The following is a 16415-nucleotide window of genomic DNA, read 5'->3' on the forward strand; positions in this document are numbered from 1 at the left end:
CATGCCAGGGTAATATATATATATATATATATATATATATATATATATATATATATATATATATATATATATATATATATATATATATATATATATATGTATACGTGTCGCCACGGCAACCATGCCAGGCTCTGTGTCAAAAGGAGCTGGACCTCGGCCATAGGAATGTTCACTTGAAAAAAGGATTGTGAAAGATACAAGACAAATATATATGTTATAGCAACATTTCCCATTCCAAACTGGCTTATAATGTTGTGTTTTAATAGTTTTATACGGTTGTTTTCCTGCAGGTCTGTCTTCTACCTGTCCAGGTGTAGAGTTGGGACTAGTTAACGTGTTTAATAGTTTTATAACGTTGTTTTAATAGTTTATAATGTTGTTTTCCTGCAGGTCTGTCTTCTATCGATCCTACAAGGAGCAGGAATCCAAGAAAGGCTTCGACCAGGAGGAGATTTTTGAGAAACCGACCAGAGAAACCTGCCAGGGTGAGAGCTGACCCCTGATCCCTGATCCCTGACCTCACTCATGACCTCTGACCTAGACCTGAACCTAGACCTGAACCTAGACCTGAACCTAGACCTGAAACCAGACCTAGACCTGAACCTGAACCTAGAACTGAACCCACCAGGGAAACCTGCCAGGGGGAGAGCTGACCCCTGACCCCTGACCCTTGACCTCACTTATGATCTCGGGGGTTTTATTGTGGCGGGACGTGAGTCATCTCGGGGGTTTTATTGTGGCGGGACGTTGGTTTTATTCTGGCGGGACGTTGGTTTTATTGTGGCGGGTTAGTCATCACAGAGGTTTTATTGTGGCGGGACTGGCGGTGGTTTCCTGCAGGAATGAGACACCGTTAGTGATCTTGAGGGTTTTATTGTGGCGGGACTGACGGTTGTTTCCTGCAGGAATGAGACACTGTTAGTGATCTCTAGGGTTTTATTGTGGCGGGACTGACAGTTGTTTCCTGCAGGAATGAGACACCGTTAGTGATCTTGAGGGTTTTATTGTGGCGGGTTTGTTTCCTGCAGGAATGAGACACCGTTGGTGATCTCGAGGGTTTTATTGTGGCGGGACTGACGGGTGTTTCCTGCAGGAATGAGACACCGTTAGTGATCTCGAGGGTTTTATTGTGGCGGGACTGACAGCTGTTTCCTGCAGGAATGAGACACGCCATCTACGATAAGCTGGACGACGACGGGCTGATCGCCCCGGGCGTCCGAGTCTCCGGGGAGGACGTGATCATCGGGAAGACGGTGACGCTGCCGGAGAACGACGACGACCTGGACTCCACCAACCGCCGCTACACCAAGAGAGACTGCAGCACCTTCCTGAGGACCAGCGAGACCGGCATCGTGGACCAGGTCATGGTCACGCTCAACCAGGAGGGCTACAAGTTCTGCAAGATCCGGGTGAGCACCTGCTAGACCCGCCTAGAACCTCTTAGAACCTCTGGTACCAGGTCATGGTGACCCTGAACCAGGAGGGCTACAAGTTCTGCAAGATCCGGGTGAGCACCGTCTCCTAGAACCTCCTAGAACCTCTTAGAACCTCTGGTACCGGGTCATGGTCACGCTCAACCAGGAGGGCTACAAGTTCTGCAAGATCAGGGTGAGAAGAACCTCCTAGAACCTCTTAGAACCTCCTAGAACCTCTGGTACCGGGTCATGGTCACGCTCAACCAGGAGGGCTACAAGTTCTGCAAGATCCGGGTGAGAAGAACCCCCTAGAACCGTCTCCTAGAACCCTTTAGAACCTCCTAGAACCTCTGGTACCGTCTCCTAGAACCTCTTAGAACCTCTGGCACCAGGTCATGGTGACCCTGAACCAGGAGGGCTACAAGTTCTGCAAGATCCGGGTGAGAAGAACCTCTTAGAACCTCTGGTACCAGGTCATGGTCACCCTGAACCATCAGTAGGCGTTTATCTGAGCCTGTTTAGTATAATAAAGTCCTGTAATGATGCTTTTAGTTTTGGATCCACCCCAAGAATTTAAGGTGCCCCTTCTGGCAACTTCATGTTGAACCTCAAACAAGGTCTTTACTAAACAAAGACAAGACAAGGCCAGTCATATATTTGGATTTGTCTGTGGGAGCATGTTAGAAGAGAGACAGGGATTGGGACCGCAGTTGGTCAGCAGCATTCTCTTCCTCCACAGCAATGTAATGGCTAATCGATTCATTTGTTAAATTACAGTAATTTGTTTAATTCATTAACATTGTTTATTTTATGTTATTAGTGTTACTTGAGCCACTCACAACCTACTCTCGTTGCTGAGGCCAGTTTTGTGGGAGTGTAACACACACGTTGCGGGTGTAGGCGGTAATGGTCAGAAATGCAGCGGGAGCGGGATGAAGAAAACAGTCCAGCGCAGAGCTCTACCATGGACTATGGAGACTATGGACTATGAAGGCCCTAGGAAACATTTTGGAGGCTCCCCTGTCTTTAGTCTCTGGTTCTGGTTCTAACCGTGTCTAGTCTCTGGTTCTGGTTCTGGTTCTGACCCGTCTCCTCCTCCTCCAGGTCCGATCCGTCCGGATTCCTCAGATCGGAGATAAGTTTGCCAGCCGACACGGACAGAAGGGAACCTGCGGGATCCAGTACCGGCAAGAGGTGAGAGGTCGTCATGGAAACATTCAAACATGAAACATCGTTGTAACCAAAGATCAGTTCACAAGTCCGCTGTGGTGTAGAGAGTTTTAGTCTGTGGTGTAGAGAGTTTTAGTCTGTGGTGTAGAGAGTTTTAGTCTGTGGTGTAGAGAGTTTTAGTCTGTGGTGTAGAGAGTTTTAGTCTGTGGTGTAGAGAGTTTTAGTTTGTGGTGTATTTAGTTTTAGTCTGTGGTGTAGAGAGTTTTAGTCTGTGGTGTATTTAGTTTTAGTCTGTGGTGTAGAGAGTTTTAGTCTGTGGTGTAGAGAGTTTTAGTCTGTGGTGTAGAGAGTTTTAGTCTGTGGTGTAGAGAGTTTTAGTCTGTGGTGTAGAGAGTTTTAGTCTGTGGTGTAGAGAGTTTTAGTCTGTGGTGTAGAGAGTTTTAGTTTGTGGTGTAGAGAGTTTTAGTCTGTGGTGTAGAGAGTTTTAGTCTGTGGTGTAGAGAGTTTTAGTCTGTGGTGTAGAGAGTTTTAGTCTGTGGTGTAGAGAGTTTTAGTCTGTGGTGTAGAGAGTTTTAGTCTGTGGTGTAGAGAGTTTTAGTCTGTGGTGTAGAGAGTTTTAGTCTGTGGTGTAGAGAGTTTTAGTCTGTGGTGTAGAGAGTTTTAGTCTGTGGTGTAGAGAGTTTTAGTCTGTGGTGTAGAGAGTTTTAGTCTGTGGTGTAGAGAGTTTTAGTCTGTGGTGTAGAGAGTTTTAGTTTGTGGTGTATTTAGTTTTAGTCTGTGGTGTATTTAGTTTTAGTCTGTGGTGTATTTAGTTTTAGTCTGTGGTGTAGAGAGTTTTAGTCTGTGGTGTAGAGAGTTTTAGTTTGTGGTGTATTTAGTTTTAGTCTGTGGTGTATTTAGTTTTAGTCTGTGGTGTAGAGAGTTTTAGTCTGTGGTGTAGAGAGTTTTAGTCTGTGGTGTAGAGAGTTTTAGTCTGTGGTGTAGAGAGTTTTAGTCTGTGGTGTAGAGAGTTTTAGAGCATCACCCCTGACATCACTGATATCCTGTTTTATTGTGAAGGGTTGTAACTGTGTTGTGAAGGGTTCTAACGTATTTCCTGTGTTTTATTGTGAAGGTTTCTAACGTATTTCCTGTGTTTTATTGTGAAGGGCTCTAGCGTATTTCCTGTTTTATTGTGAAGGACATGCCGTTCACTTGTGTTTTATTGTGAAGGTTCCTAACGTATTTCCTGTTTTATTGTGAAGGGCTCTAACTGTGTTTTATTGTGAAGGGTTGTAACTGGTTTCCTGTTTTATTGTGAAGGTTCCTAACGTATTTCCTGTTTTATTGTGAAGGTTCCTAACGTATTTCCTGTTTTATTGTGAAGGTTCCTAACGTATTTCCTGTTTTATTGATCAGGACATGCCGTTCACCTGTGAGGGCATCACCCCTGACATCATCATCAACCCTCACGCCATCCCGTCCAGGATGACGGTCGGACATTTGATCGAGTGTCTGCAGGGAAAGGTAATCAATTAGTGATTGATCAGGTCACCTGATCAGGTTTATTGATCAGTATTGATCTGTTCTGCAGGTTTATTGATCAGTATTGATCTGTTCTGCAGGTTTATTGATCAGTATTGATCTGTTCTGCAGGTTATTGATCAGGTTTATTGATCAGGTTTATTGATCAGTATTGATCTGTTCTGCAGGTTTCTGATTAGGTTTATTGATCAGTATTGATCTGTTCTGCAGGTTTATTGATCGGTATTGATCTGTTCTGCAGGTTATTGATCAGGTTTATTGATCAGGTTTATTGATCAGTATTGATCTGTTCTGCAGGTTTCTGATTAGGTTTATTGATCAGTATTGATCTGTTCTGCAGGTTTCTGATTAGGTTTATTGATCAGTATTGATCTGTTCTGCAGGTTTCTGATCAGTATTGATCTGTTCTGCAGGTTATTGATCAGGTTTATTGATCAGTATTGATCTGTTCTCCAGATTTCTGATCAGGTTTATTGATCAGTATTGATCTGTTCTCCAGGTTTCTGATCAGGTTTATTGATCAGTATTGATCTGTTCTGCAGGTTTCTGCCAACAAGGGTGAGATCGGCGACGCCACGCCGTTTAACGACGCCGTCAACGTGCAGAAAGTTTCTAACCTGCTGTCGGAGTACGGATACCACCTGAGAGGAAATGAGGTCAGAGTGATGTCACTGTTACTTCTCTGGGTTTAGTATTCTGGGACTAATCACATGATGAAAAACATCTTTATTCATCTGAACACGATTCTAACAGCAAACATAATAATAATAATAATAATACATTTTATTTATATAGCGCTTTTCAGGGCACTCAAAGACGCTTTACATTAAAACAAAACACATAATACAAATTACAATTACACAGGACAGTACATAAGGACACAACATGAGACAGGACATTAATCACACATTAAAAGCAGTTCTGTAAAGGTGGGTTTTGAGATGGGATTTGAATGCTGGGAGGTCTGTACAGTCACGGATGTTTTTGGGGAGGGAGTTCCAGAGGGTGGGAGCAGCGATGGAGAAGGCCCTGGAGACCCAGGAGATGTTTTAGATCCATAATGGACCAAAAACACAAAAAACTAATATGTCTGGAGCCGCAAAAAATAAGTCTTGTATCAGAATTAGAATGAAGACATGCTGCATGTTTCTCTCGGCTACTAATGTAGCATGCTAATGTAGCATGCTAATGTAGCATGCTAATGTAGCTGCTAATGTCTTTCCCCGGACTCTCTTTGTTATTGTAACTTCTCGCTACAGAGCAAACATTCAGGCAATGAGGTTATACGTGTTAAGGATTTAAAGTAGTTAAACCTTCATATTGTTCAGTTTTTCTATATTTTAAGGTTTTTTTTATAAATGTTCTGCAGGTTTAAGGGTTTGTTTTATAAATGTTTTATAAATGTTCTGCAGGTTTAAGGGTTTTCTAAATGTTTTATTTCTGCAGGTTCTGTACAACGGCTTCACCGGCAGGAAACTGACGTCCCAGATCTTCATCGGCCCGACTTATTACCAACGACTGAAACACATGGTGGACGACAAGATCCACTCCCGGGCCCGGGGCCCGGTCCAGATCCTGAACCGGCAGCCCATGGAGGGCCGGTCCCGGTAAGACCAGAACCCCTTTAGGGCCCGGACCCGGTAAGACCAGAACCAGAACCCCCTTTAGGGCCCGGTCCTGGTAAGACCCAGAACCCCTTTAGGGCCCGGTAAGACCCAGAACCAGAACCCCCTTTAGGGCCCGGTAAGACCAGAACCAGAACCCTCTTTAGGGCCCGGTCCAGAACCAGAACCCCCTCCTTTAAGGCTGTTAGGTTCCTAAATCAACATACATAAATGAATAACTTAGGAAAGACACAGAGACTGTTAGAAATGATTTTTCAGGCCTTCTGCAGAAGGGAAGCAAAGTCAGAGCCCTGCAGAGCAACATGGCTCTCTGGCTCTCAACAAAATGCTTGCTGGCTCCCTTTTTGCATCAGGTATTTATTGGTAAAACTGACAGGCGTCGGCTATGTTAAGACAACCAATGGTAGACAGTGGATGGACAATGGGAGGAAACAAACAGATAAACAGGACATTTCAGTTGAAGAACAACTAATCTATGTTCTGCAGAGCAAACAGACATCCTTTCTGTTGAGGGTTTTCCAACAGAATTGTCCAACTGACCATGAGACAGTTGTGGACCAGCCCAAACCCCTGAGTAGTTTAGGGAGTGGCTGTTGTAACTGGTAACATGTGATAAGCAATTGTTTAAAGCACAGTCAGCTCTCCAAGCTGACCTGATTCTGATTCTGGTAGTTTCATAAAGACAAATTAATTCAAAAAAGTTGATTAACCTCACATTTCCCTCCTCTTTGTCATTTTGAAACTTCACAGCACCCAAAATAAAACACTCCAGTGTCATTGTAAACATACAGGTAATGTAAAAACAGAACAGTACAAGGACAGTAATGGTCGGAATCATAATTTCAGTTATTATGTCAGCATGACTCAGTAGTGGAAAAGTCTCTTCCATCTCTCGGACTCCTCTGCAGCTCGTTGTAGCCAGTCAAGCCAGTCAGTTTGGGCTAGTCATCTTCAGGCCCGTGGCTGGTGAGATAGGCATCGGATGAGTTCTTTAGCGGACAAGGTTTGGATACCGTCCGACTTCCCGCCTACTCAGGGCCTGGAGCATTCCCATTAGCTTTTACTGAAACTGGCGAACGCAGTAGATCGTTCAGCAGCCTTTACTGCTGTCGGTGTCCTGATCTGGACAGCAAAAGGCCTGTCCTGACGGGTGATGACCTTTCACCACTCGACTCAGGATCTGGTCACCCATTTCAGCAGTTCCTGCTTAGGAGAGGGAGAGCAGAAACCAGCAGCTCACAAGAACTTTGAACATTCTCATGTACAGTTCGACTAATGGCCGGCATTCAGGCCATGGTTTTCCTGAGCCTTAACTTCTTACATGTTGTATCTGCAACATGTCGGAAAGCTCCTACAAACATTTTTTAAAGGGTATTTAGTATTTAATCCTCGTGATGTATCATATGTACATACCCTTAATCCCTCCTGTTGAGCCATGGAAACTCCCTATGGCTCAACTTAGCCACCAGGGGGAACAGATTCCTTGGAAGCACTGGTTTGCTTCGCAGCATTATGCATTACGCCCTAGGCTAGTGTCTTTTAAAAGTTCCTTACTTCAAAAGCGGGTCCCAAACCCTGGCAAAACCTTTTTTCACTAACCCCCTGGTTAGTATACACAGAATTTCACTAAGAAGAGGTCTCTCACCAGTCTCCTAGTGCCTTCCCCTGGCTCGGGAATCTCGTCACCTGGACTTCCTGGAACAGCGCAAGATCAAATCTGGGCCCGTTCCTGAAGTCGGAACGCTGTCGACAGGTTTCAGGTGGCCTCCTTTGATCGTACGCCGTTCCAAGGTCACAGCTGGAGAGATCCCGGGTTTCTCGGCACCAAATGTTAGGGTCCTAAATCAACATACATAAATGAATAACTTAGGAAAGACACAGAGACTGTTAGAAATGATTTTCAGGCCTTCTGCAGAAGGGAAGCAAAGTCGGAGCCCTGCAGAGCAACATGGCCCTCTCGCTCTCGACAAATGCTTGCTGGCTCCCTTTTTGCATCAGGTATTTATTGGTAAAACTGACAGGCGTCGGCTACGTTAAGACAACCAATGGTAGACAGTGGATGGCCCGGTCCAGATCCTGAACCGGCAGCCCAGTTCAGGTCCATCTGTTTGCGTTCGTTCAGGCCCTGCCCCCTGTAACTCACCTGTACCTGTATCACCTGTTACTCACCTGTAACTCACCTGTATTTTACCTGTATTACCTGTATTCCAGCGACGGAGGGCTCCGGTTCGGGGAGATGGAGCGTGATTGTCAGATCGCTCACGGAGCAGCTCAGTTCCTGAGGGAGCGACTGTTCGAGGCCTCGGACCCGTACCAGGTGCACGTCTGCAACCTGTGTGGCCTGATGGCTATCGCTAACACCCGGACACACACCTACGAGTGCAGGGGCTGCAGGAACAAGACACAGGTGAGTTCACCTGGAACAATTCAATTTTATTTATATAGCGTCTAATACAACAGACGGCGTAGGCAGGTGGAAGCAATGGGATGACCAGAGGGGATGGGGGGGGGACCGGGAACGCAGGCCAGAACGCGGCTCCCGGCCTGCAAACATGCACAAAAGAGAAAAAAGGGGGGCCGGCACAAGAAAATACAGGAACGATTGACAAAAACGATAGCTATGAGATATTTATAATAAATAAAAATGGTAATGGAGAAGAGAGGAAGGGAAGAGGAGAGGAGAAGAAGGGTGAGAGGCACCGCCCAGCGGATCATGTCGGTCCCCCCTGCAGCATAAGCCTATAGCAGCATATCTACCACCAAGCTATATTTGAGACTAACTATTATAGTCTTGTTCTATAGCTGCAACTATGACTACTGACTCTAACACACTAGAGTTTACACTACCTAGAGATTTACCAACACCAGCTAGAGGTTTACTAAACACTAACTATAGGCTTTACTAAACAGAAAGGTTTTAAGTTTAGTTTTAAAGGTGGAGGTGGTGTCAGCCTCCTTAACCCAGATTGGAAGTTGGTTCCATAGTAATGGTGCCTGATAGCAGAACGCCCGCCCTCCAAATCTACATTTAGATACCGTAGATGACCAAATAGTCGCCCGCGCGCAAATACGCGCCTGTGCTCTAATAGCCGCCGGGGTCCGAGCCCATTTGGCATAATAAACGCCAGTTCAATTAAACGCCCGGGCGACTACCGGTAATAACCTGGTAATAACACTGTATTTGCATTGTATTGAGTACAGTATCGTTCATACTGCTCTGATCAGCTCCGTGTGTCGCCGTTACACAGACAAACTGTCTTTGTATATCAGAGCATGTGAGCGGAGTGAAGCGGCGAGAATTTCCGCTCCTCGCTCACAAAGGTTGTCACCGCTCTGCTCCTCCCTCAAAGTCGCAAAAAAAACGCTCCACCCATAACCGCTCAGCGCTCCAGTAACACTGCACCCCGCTCCGCTCCGCTCCAAAAATGTTTGCATGCATATAAAATGCACATGTTTACCTGAAGTCTGTGTACTGGAACTCGAGGCCGGTTTTGGGGCAGGGGTGGGCTGTTCCCACACCCAAACGTGCGTCCTGCCCACCTGATCAAAGTCATGGGGATTCTTTATTATTTATAATTTCATTTTTTTATATATTAAAATCCCAAAATATCTGTACCGTTTCTGATTGGGTGTGTGCACTGCGAATCATTTTTAGACACAACAAAGAACGCGTACCGCAAAAGTTGTGTCTCAGCGGAGGAACCCGGCGTCCCAGCAAAATGAGAAGAGAAAAAGGAGGTTTTCTGAAGAGCAGACAGCGCACACACTAAAGGCTGATTTATGGTTCCGCGTTACACCAACGCAGAGCCTACGGCGTAGGGGACGCGGCGACCCGCACCGTACGTGGAAATGCGCTCTTTTTTTTTGCTATTAAAACATGATTTGTAATGTGAATTTGCAAAACTTAAACTACAAATAATAGTTTTTGACGTAACATCAGAGATTGTGCATGCTCTGTGAAAGGATGAGTCAAATCGGGTCGCAGCTGCTTCAACTGTGATTCCTTCACGAGGAGAGACCAGGATTTCAAACACGCTTGACTTTCTTGCGACCTCACGATTTGTGATCGGGAGCTCGTCGTGAGGTGTTGTGTACAGTGTGTACAATTTTAGTTCCAGTGGTACTATGGTGATCTCATATGTTCTTTGTAAGTAATGGTCTGGTGCTGCTCATTGCAAAAATAAATTGTAGCCTGGTGCAAATACCCGCCTGGTTCTTATAAACGCCTGGGGTCCAAGTGGATTTAGCATATTAAACGCCCGGGCTACTAAATGGTCATCTACGGTACTCTAGGAACTACGAGTAAACCTGCACTCTGAGAGCGGAGAGCTCTGCCAGGAACATAAGGCACTATAGGGTCTACTAGTTTAATATTTTAATCTTTTAATTTAATTATTTTATATATTTCTCTGGTCAGGATGCCGTACTAGTTTAATATTTTAATTATTTTCCAGATTTCTCTGGTCAGAATGCCGTACTAGTTTAATATTTTAATTATTTTATTTTAATTATTTTACAGATTTCTCTGGTCAGAATGCCGTACTAGTTTAATCTTTTATTTTATTATTTTACAGGTTTCTCTGGTCTGGATGCCGTACTAGTTTAATTATTTTATTTTAATTATTTTACAGATTTCTCTGGTCAGGATGCCGTACTAGTTTAATATTTTAATATTTTATTTTATTATTTTATAGATTTCTCTGGTCAGGTTGCCGTACTAGTTTAATTATTTTATTTTAATTTTATAGATTTCTCTGGTCAGGATGCCGTACTAGTTTAATTCTTATATCTTTTATTTTAATTATTTTACAGATTTCTCTGGTCAGAATGCCGTACTAGTTTAATTATTTAATTATTTTATTTTAATTATTTTCCAGATTTCTCTGGTCAGAATGCCGTACTAGTTTAATCTTTAATTTTATTTTAATGATTTTACAGATTTCTCTGGTCAGAATGCCGTACTAGTTTAATATTTTAATTATTTTATTTAAATTATTTTACAGATTTCTCTGGTCAGAATGCCGTACTAGTTTAATATTTTAATTATTTTATTTTAATTATTTTACAGATTTCTCTGGTCAGAATGCCGTACTAGTTTAATATTTAATTTTAATGATTTTACAGATTTCTCTGGTCAGAATGCAGTACTAGTTTAATATTTAATTTTATTTTAATTATTTTACAGATTTCTCTGGTCAGAATGCCGTACTAGTTTAATTATTTAATTATTTTATTTTACAGATTTCTCTGGTCAGAATGCAGTACTAGTTTAATCTTTAATTTAATGATTTAATTTTAATTATTTTACAGATTTCTCTGGTCAGAATGCCGTACTAGTTTAATTATTTAATTATTTTATTTAAATTATTTTACAGATCTCTCTGGTCAGAATGCCGTACTAGTTTAATTATTTAATTATTTTATTTAAATTATTTTACAGATTTCTCTGGTCAGAATGCCGTACTAGTTTAATATTTTAATTATTTTATTATAATTATTTTACAGATTTCTCTGGTCAGAATGCCGTACTAGTTTAATATTTAATTTAATTATTTTATTATAATTATTTTACAGATTTCTCTGGTCAGGATGCCGTACTAGTTTAATCTTTAATTTAATTATTTTATTATAATTATTTTACAGATTTCTCTGGTCAGAATGCCGTACTAGTTTAATATTTTAATTATTTAATTTAAATTATTTTACAGATTTCTCTGGTCAGAATGCCGTACTAGTTTAATATTTTAATTATTTTATTATAATTATTTTACAGATTTCTCTGGTCAGAATGCCGTACGCCTGCAAGCTTCTGTTCCAGGAACTGATGTCCATGAGCATCGCTCCTCGTATGATGACGTCATAGAGCCTTCGGCCAATCAGAGGCTTCGCTGCAGAACAGGACGTGACATCACAGAACAGGACGTGACATCACGGAACAGGACGTGACATCACGGAACAGGACGTGACATCACGGAACAGGAAGTGACATCACGGAACAGGAAGTGACATCACGGAACAGGAAGTGACATCACAGAACAGGACGTGACATCACAGAACAGGAAGTGACATCAGCAGAACAGGATGTGACTTCACCGGAACAGGAAGTGACATCAGCATCTGAAAGTGAAAGTAGAAGATAGTTTTTTGTTTGATTTTAGTTTTTTGTTTCATGTTATTTTTGTATTTGTAAAAGGAAATAAAGACGTTTCTTGAGTCACTGGGTTGTTGGATCTTATTGGTTTGGAGATGGAGAGTAGTAGAAGTAGAAGTTTATTACAGACTCGTGGTCCATACAAAAACAAACCAATAACAAAGGACAAAATACATACAAGACATAAAACCTGCAGCAGGGACAGTTCCAAATACAAGCTCCTTTAAGCCGATGTCTCCTGAGACGAGAGGAGAATCTGACGCAGGAGTATCAGCTCTTCCCAGGTCATTTATATCCACAATGATTCACACACTCATCCAAACGGCACATGAAACTGTGCATTACATTCCTAAGAACTGCTTGGAGAGTATTGACTCTTGCAGCCACAAACATCTCACTTTACTGCACCCTCTAGATTCTCATAGCATCATTATATGCAGCTTGAAGTTTGTGGAAACTTACTTTTTTAAAACTTGACCACAAGTGGCCAGTGTAGAGTGGTGAACAATAAACTCTAAAGAGATGAATCTTCACAGCTTCTGAGCACATGCTGAACCTGCGTGTGAGGATGTTGTTCCTGTGCAGCACTGTCTGGATATCATCATCATCATCACCGTCACCGTCATCATCACCATCATCATCATCACCATCATCATCATCATCATCATCCATGTGTTCTGGGATAAAATGGCTGAGATATTTGACCGTACTGCAAACATGGAGACCATTAAAAGATCATTTAAAATCAGGAAATATTTTCCCCTTGTCCTCTTTACTTCTACAGATTAAGACAACACTCTTACTGGCATTATACTTTATCATTATATTATATACCTGGTTCTCATTCCAGTAGGCTAAGAGTCTTACTATGCTCCCAGGTCCCAGGTATTCCTCTTTGGGTTAACTCTAAAAACAGCTTGTTGTGATTGATGCGTCAAAAGCTTTTGACGCATCAATAAAGGACATAATGACTGATGAATTCTGCCCCCTATATCTGTTTACTATTTCCTTTAGTGCATAAATGCAAAGGTCAGTGCCATGCTTGGGTTTAAATCCAAACTGGTTATCTGTGGAGTAAATGATTTAATCTGTGTAACAGAATCATTTCCATCACTTTAGACACTATACTCGCTAAAGCTATAGGTTGTAGTTGTCTATACTACTAACTTTACCAGTCTTGTCCTTTATAACTGGGACTAATAAAACAGAGAGCATGGAGTCAGGAAGCATAAATGAGACATAAAACCAGTAAAACACGATGCAAGGAGGGGAAATGTCCTCACACTGGCATATTTAAGGTGCTCAGCATCAATTCCATCTAAGCCACTTGCTTTGTTATTAGATAACGTGTGTATTTCATTATAAACCTCCTGGGCAGTGATTCCCATACAGTCCTTACTCTGGATGTAATCTACCTTATAAGATTAACTGTTAATACAGTTAAAGTACTATAGTGCTGCCGCCACAACTCAGCGTTATTGTGTGCACCGGATGGGCCTGTCCCGGCCCTGTCCCAGGCGTGTCCCGGCCCTGTCCCGGGCCTGTCCCGAGCCTGTCCCGGTCCTGTCCCGGCCCTGTCCCGGCCCTGTCCCGAGCCTGTCCCGGCCCTGTCCCGGCCCTGTCCCAGGCGTGTCCCGGCCCTGTCCCGGCCCTGTCCCAGGCCTGTCCCAAGCCTGTCCCGGCCCTGTCCCGAGCCTGTCCCGGCCCTGTCCCGAGCCTGTCCCGGCCCTGTCCCGAGCCTGTCCCGGCCCTGTCCCAGGCCTGTCCCGGCCCTGTCCCAGGCCTGTCCCGGCCCTGTCCCGGCCCTGTCCCAGCCCTGCCCCAGCCCTGTCCCAGCCCTGTCCCGAGCCTGTCCCGGCCCTGTCCCAGGCCTGTCCCGGCCCTGTCCCAGCCCTGTCCCGGCCCTGTCCCAGCCCTGTCCCAGCCCTGTCCCGGCCCTGTCCCGAGCCTGTCCCGGCCCTGTCCCAGGCCTGTCCGGGCCTTTCCCAGCCCTGTCCCAGCCCTGTCCCGGCCCTGTCTCGGCCCTGTCCCCGCCCTGTCCCGGCCCTGTCCCAGGCCTGTCCCGGCCCTGTCCCGAGCCTGTCCCGGCCCTGTCCCGAGCCTGTCCCGGCCCTGTCCCGAGCCTGTCCCGGCCCTGTCCCAGGCCTGTCCCGGCCCTGTCCCAGGCCTGTCCCGGCCCTGTCCCGGCCCTGTCCCAGCCCTGCCCCAGCCCTGTCCCAGCCCTGTCCCGAGCCTGTCCCGGCCCTGTCCCAGGCCTGTCCCGGCCCTGTCCCAGCCCTGTCCCGGCCCTGTCCCAGCCCTGCCCCAGCCCTGTCCCAGCCCTGTCCCGGCCCTGTCCCGAGCCTGTCCCGGCCCTGTCCCAGGCCTGTCCGGGCCTTTCCCAGCCCTGTCCCAGCCCTGTCCCGGCCCTGTCTCGGCCCTGTCCCCGCCCTGTCCCGGCCCTGTCCCAGGCCTGTCCCGGCCCTGTCCCGGCCCTGTCCCCGCCCTGTCCCGGCCCTGTCCCCGCCCTGTCCCAGGCGTGTCCCGGCCCTGTCCCAGGCCTGTCCCAGCCCTGCCCTTGTCTGGGTCTGCCAACCCTGTCCCGGCCCTGTCTCAGCCCTGTCCCAGCCCTGTCCCAGGCATGTCCCGGCCCTGTCCCAGCCCTGTCCCGGCCCAGTCCCGGCCGTGTCCCGGCCCTGTCCCGGCCCTGTCCCAGCCCTGTCCCAGGCATGTCCCGGCCCTGTCCCAGCCCTGTCCCGGCCCTGTCCCAGGAGTGTCCCGGCCCTGTCCCAGCCCTGTCCCAGCCCTGTCCCAGGCGTGTCCCGGCCCTGTCCCAGCCCTGTCCCGGCCCTGTCCCGGCCCTGTCCCAGCCCTGTCCCAGGCCTGTCCCAGGCCTGTCCCGAGCCTGTCCCGAGCCTGTCCCGGCCCTGTCCCGAACCTGTCCCAGGCCTGTCCCAGGCCTGTCCCAGGCCTGTCCCAGCCCAGTGATGCTCAGCTACAACCTCATTCCAACCAGGTTTGGTGTTGTAGGTTTTACGGTTTTTATGTCTGGGGTTTGGTTTACTGCTTTCATGCAGTTATATATATGATTATATTATTATACATAAGACAGAGAGCTCGCCGGTGCACTTCCTCCTTACAGTTTGGATCCCTACATAAAAGAGCATTTTTGCAAATATATACTTTACTTAAATAAATCTCTGTAAGAGCATAAAAAGCTAAAAGATCTGCGTCTGAGTGAGGTCCAGTCCACTTTTACCGTGTTATTGTTTCCCTCCTCACCTGCTACACCAGGTACCTGCTGGTCCATGAACGGTCCATGAGCATCAGCACTAGCACAACGGTCCATGAGCATCAGCAGTGCTAACACAACGGTCCATGAGCATCAGTGCTAACACAACGGTCCATGAGCATCAGCAGTGCTAACACAACGGTCCATGAGCATCAGCAGTGCTAACACAACGGTCCATGAGCATCAGCAGTGCTAACACAACGGTCCATGAGCATCAGCAGTGCTAATACAACGGTCCATGAGCATCAGCAGTGCTAATACAACGGTCCATGAGCATCAGCAGTGCTAACACAACGGTCCATGAGCATCAGCAGTGCTAACACAACGGTCCATGAGCACGGTCCAGCTATGATGTAGAATGCCAGGCCTCACTTATATATGTTTAGCTATTTGCGGGCAAACAGCCTTTGCTTGACAATATGAGTTTTGATGAAGCATTCCAACAGCACGTGGCCCCTGCAGGGACAACGACGCCTTGCAGATTGCTCCAGCCTCATACCCCGCTCAAGACATTGTCACACAAGTTCCGGCGTCTTGCATCCCTGCCGAGACAGGCACCGGGGGAGTGGCTTCCACTTCCAGCTCCTTCAGAGACGGGGACTCAATACCATATATGGACTTCCTGACCCAGGGGGTAGTCCCGAATTGGAAGATCACAGGCTTCTTGTATAAAAACCCTGTTGTAAAATCTCTCGGGGTCGGCATATCAACCAGACTTTGGTCTGTGTAGATCCGCTCACCGCCGGCTGAATAAAACTCATATACCACAAAGCGGACTTCTGAAATGGTTTGGTAAATTCCCCAACAGTTTATTATCCTCACAGAATTGGAACAAATGAGATGCAAACAGTTATATCTTGAATAAAAGAATTAATAAATCCAAGTCTATGCAAATACTCATCTTCATTCTTTCCACATTCATAAGGTTTATACACATGGAGAATGACAAAATCCTTATCTTTGTGGATAAAATGTACAGCAATACACCAGTCCACACAAGTCTGATCACCTTTATCCATCAATGAGTCTAGCTTCTAGTTCCACAGAATGGCCACGCCCCCATGTATGACCACGCCCCCATGTATGACCACGCCCCCGGTATGACCACGCCCCCAGGTATGGCCACGCCCCCGGTATGACCACGCCCCCAGGTATGGCCACGCCCCCAGGTCTCCTCCCATAGAGAGGTCTGTTGTGACTCCCCAGCCCCATGGCAATTAGGATTAAAACAGTTTAATTTATCCAGATCTTGTTTGGCT

The 16415-nt window shown here is 45.9% G+C and overlaps 2 protein-coding genes across 5 annotated transcripts in view; both read left to right on the forward strand.

The window, feature by feature from the left end:
* polr2b (RNA polymerase II subunit B) overlaps positions 1-11950 on the forward strand; it is a 38217-nt gene extending 26267 nt beyond the window's left edge. For all 4 annotated transcript variants that reach the window (XM_061724695.1, XM_061724697.1, XM_061724698.1 and 1 more), the window contains 8 exons: positions 391-485; positions 1159-1409; positions 2520-2609; positions 3984-4091; positions 4652-4765; positions 5556-5716; positions 7946-8141; positions 11508-11950. In XM_061724695.1, the coding sequence (XP_061580679.1) occupies positions 391-485; positions 1159-1409; positions 2520-2609; positions 3984-4091; positions 4652-4765; positions 5556-5716; positions 7946-8141; positions 11508-11597 (1105 nt within the window). In that variant the 3' untranslated portion in view covers positions 11598-11950. The remainder of the gene's footprint in view (positions 1-390; positions 486-1158; positions 1410-2519; positions 2610-3983; positions 4092-4651; positions 4766-5555; positions 5717-7945; positions 8142-11507) is intronic.
* A 1426-nt stretch (positions 11951-13376) lies between these two features.
* LOC133447742 (basic proline-rich protein-like) lies at positions 13377-14852 on the forward strand. The gene has a single exon (XM_061726469.1). The coding sequence runs from the start codon at positions 13377-13379 to the stop codon at positions 14850-14852; it is 1476 nt and encodes a 491-aa protein (XP_061582453.1).
* The last annotated feature ends 1563 nt before the right edge of the window (positions 14853-16415 follow it).

The sequence above is a fragment of the Cololabis saira genome, chromosome 7, assembly GCF_033807715.1.
Source record: "Cololabis saira isolate AMF1-May2022 chromosome 7, fColSai1.1, whole genome shotgun sequence".
Classification (NCBI taxonomy): Eukaryota; Metazoa; Chordata; class Actinopteri; order Beloniformes; family Belonidae; genus Cololabis; species Cololabis saira.

Bases quoted from the DNA above. Each gene is read 5' to 3' on its own strand.
- LOC133447742 (XM_061726469.1), top strand. From the start codon at position 13,377: ATGGGCCTGTCCCGGCCCTGTCCCAGGCGTGTCCCGGCCCTGTCCCGG.